Source organism: Crassostrea angulata, chromosome 2, assembly GCF_025612915.1.
Source record: "Crassostrea angulata isolate pt1a10 chromosome 2, ASM2561291v2, whole genome shotgun sequence".
In the NCBI taxonomy this organism is placed as follows: Eukaryota; Metazoa; Mollusca; class Bivalvia; order Ostreida; family Ostreidae; genus Magallana; species Magallana angulata.
The window spans coordinates 42,699,175-42,702,619 of NC_069112.1; the positions used below are offsets into that span (position 1 = coordinate 42,699,175).

At 32.5% G+C, this 3,445-nt stretch overlaps 1 protein-coding gene across 1 annotated transcript; it reads left to right on the forward strand.

Annotated features, from left to right (window-relative positions):
- The first annotated feature begins 591 nt into the window (after positions 1-591).
- Positions 592-3,445, forward strand: LOC128174358 (uncharacterized). The gene is made up of 4 exons (XM_052839926.1): positions 592-606; positions 1,262-1,571; positions 2,876-3,010; positions 3,399-3,445. Exons 1-4 carry the CDS (start codon positions 592-594, stop codon positions 3,443-3,445), a joined length of 507 nt encoding a protein of 168 aa, XP_052695886.1.

A 3,445-nucleotide genomic window follows, 5' to 3' on the forward strand; every position in this document is an offset into this window, starting at 1 on the left:
TTGAAGTTTATAATATACTTAAGTATATTGAACAGAATAATATGTAGCTTTAGTAAAATACCTTAAAACTGCAAGCCGAAAACCTGACCTTAAGGTTTTGAGTCTTAATTGACGATTTTTGTCAATCCTCCATTTATGAAAATACATCAATGCATGACCTAAAGTAAAAAGGTAACGGTATGAACGACATGGAGTTTTCATTAATAAAGATTGTGTAAAAACGAAAATGTCTAGTGTGCTATCAAAATTATACAACAACAGTTCGCGCAAAGTTTTAACAAAGCAGACTTGTCTCTCATCTAAAACCGCAATTTTTCGAATCATAGCCAGGTAGACAACACAAAAATCAAACGATAACCTTGTTGTTAACCTTTTTTTCAGATTGTACTCAAGCATACTTTAAACCCTTAGATGCAGATTAACACAAACAATCTCTAACATATATGCATGACTAACATGACGACCAGATAAAATTACTGTATGTAAAGAGATGATTCTTACAATCGCTATATACTTCTTGGTGTGTTTTAGAGTGACACTTGAATGGTCAGCTTTGAGTTTTACATTCTGTTAATAACATTTATTCGAATTATGAGCGACAATAAGGTATATGTTATTCTTGAAAATAATCTTTATAGCACAAACATTCTGGTGTTTATTAAAACAAACCAATGATTTCCAGTATAAGAGTTATTTCCTGTTTGGATTAAGCGTGCTTAGTTTTAAAAGAAGGCTCAGACAGCCCTGATCGCCACACACTCTCTCATGCAATATATCTGACTAATTGTTTAAATATATTTTTTTCACCAACATGTCTCTTTAACAACCATCATATATGATACATGTACCTGCTGAACAATTTATATTACTCTTTATAGAAAATTTTAATTTTCAACAGAGCGCAAACAGTGTTGATAATAAAACCTGTTAAAATAGTTAATATACATATCATAATTTTTTGTAAATATTGAAGTGGTTTAATAATACATATTTTTTTTCCAAAGATTTCTCAAGGGTTAACCCCCACGGTTATATTCGATGTTTTGATAAGCTGGCATTAATTTAAACGACAAATACATGAAACTTGCATATCTTATCCATGTAAGTGAGTGTTTAACCACTTATATATCTTAATCGATATGTGCATGAGTAATGTGTAATTCCTATTCATAAACTGTAGTTAATATTTAACGATTTTGTAGTTATCAGTGTAGAAAATCGTATAATCTTGTTTTTATTGGATCGATAAAATCACTTACAGATTCTTGGTATCGGAGGTCGTTATCAGGTTCTTTTCTTGGATTATACAGATTCCAAGTTTCGGACGTACATAACAGATAATTTACTTGGATTTTCCGTGTATGTCTCCAATACTACGGATAGATCACAGGGAACGTTGTGTTTCAAGGACAACAACTTCACAATAAACACAATACCTCCTGTCTTCACAACAAACTGCTCTGCTCATGGACAATATATCATCTACTACAACGAGAGACTACCTGGAGTTGTCTACCCTGTCGGTTATGCTAGTAAAGTAGAGAGTGACCTTTGTGAAGTAGAGGTGTATGGTTAGTGTTTTTTATAATTTCAACAATCTTTGAAAAGTGTTTTAATATATTTCAGAATTGGTCACATACTTACCTTATATTGTTAAAACAAAATACAATGAACTAGTGTGTAGACCCTGTGGATTTAATCAGTAATGTGACAACGTGTTGTCAATTTCAGTAAAACTATCAAATCTTGTTCAATCACTTAAAGTGTGTATTTTTTCTCGGATTTCGCCCCCCCCCCCCCCCCCCCCCCCACTAAAAAAAGAAAAAAAATAGGACTTTGTAAGATGTTATGTTTAACATTTTTTTTATTGAAGTGAATTATTAAATCTAGGCACACAGAAACGTTTGCTATTTAATCAATATAAAAATGACTAAGAACAGGAAAAATAGTATTCCAAACATTTCATTTACATGTAGCATCAACATAACTGAATCCTCTTCCTGTAAGGTTGTGATGTTACATTTATGTTATGGCGGAGTTAAAGTGGCCAGATAGTATAACCATATACCATTATATAAATAGTGCCTGTTTGGGAGGGTAACTGTTGAAATTGACAACCCGAGACAACCATTGTCAACCGACGCAGGCACCATGTATTTTATTATACTGAATGTCTTAAAACTTTTTTTTACTGTTTTTATATAAAAATGAAGTGAATTCTACGGCGAACCGTACGCGCATAATTTACGTGCATGAAACAATTCGTTGTATTACCCGTTGCCAAGTGCGTTGCTTACGCCGAGGGTAATAGAACGGATTACCAACTTCGTCTTAACCAATCAGATTTCAGTAATTAACATGAAATTATGATAATATATAAATAGTGCCTGTTTGCGAGGGTAACAGTTGGAATTTACACCCTCAGAGAACCATTGTCAACCTCCTGAACAGGCATTATTTATTTTATTATACTGAATGTCTTAATGTTATAGAAAAGTTAACTGCCTTTATATAGAAATGGCATGGATTCTACGACGAACCGTTTCTCATTGAATTGGTTTGGTCGTATCTTCTCTTGTCATGTAAATGAAATGCACGGTATTCAGTAAATATTTGAGATCATTGCGATGGATGCATTTTATAATAGTAAACATTAGAATAAAGGTTGACCAGCAACATGAGTTTACAGGTCAGACTGTTTTGTTCAAAATGTTGCAATATTGCAATATGTTCCTGGTTTAAATAGAAATTGTCTTGATGAACTTTCGTGCATACCAATAAACAAAGTCACATAAATGAACGCCTCTCTCATCTTATGTATTTAGAATAATTTAATTATAATCAACATAAGTAATGACAAACATTTAATGAACAGGATGTCCAGTAACAGGGTTTTACGGATCTAACTGCTCCATTCCCTGTCCAGATGTCAACTGTCAGTACTGTCACATAGAGACGGGCTATAGCCAGTGTTGTAAACCAGGGTACCAAGGTCAGCGATGCGAATTAGGTAAGGAATTATTTCAATAGACCAACATTATTAACTATACGTTTGCATACGGGTTTCTTCTTCGTTACGTATTGACTATAATTACAAAACATTAATAGAACTTCTCAAACATTAGGATACTTATTAGGATCCAAAAGTAGTAATGCAAAATATGCAATGTGCATGTATCAACGTGTATTACTTTGTAAAATGAAATGATGTATGATATAAAATATATACTAAGTATACATCTATATCTGTATGGTTAAAATAAACTCCAAAAGATTCAATTCGATTAAAATTAGATAATATGTGTGTTGATTAGTTTCTGTATTGACTTGTTAACGTATTACAACTGTTATAACAAATATTATAAGTGTGTAGTTAGTAATGTTTTTTTTTTCTACAGCAAAAGGCAAATATCCCAAACAGGCTTTTGCGAATTTACGGCTGTAG

Coding starts and splice junctions, on each gene's coding strand:
- LOC128174358 (XM_052839926.1), top strand. Junction 1,572..2,875: donor TTGTGAAGTAGAGGTGTATG/GTTAGTGTTTTT, acceptor TTTAATGAACAG/GATGTCCAGTAACAGGGTTT. Junction 3,011..3,398: donor AGGTCAGCGATGCGAATTAG/GTAAGGAATTAT, acceptor TTTTTTCTACAG/CAAAAGGCAAATATCCCAAA.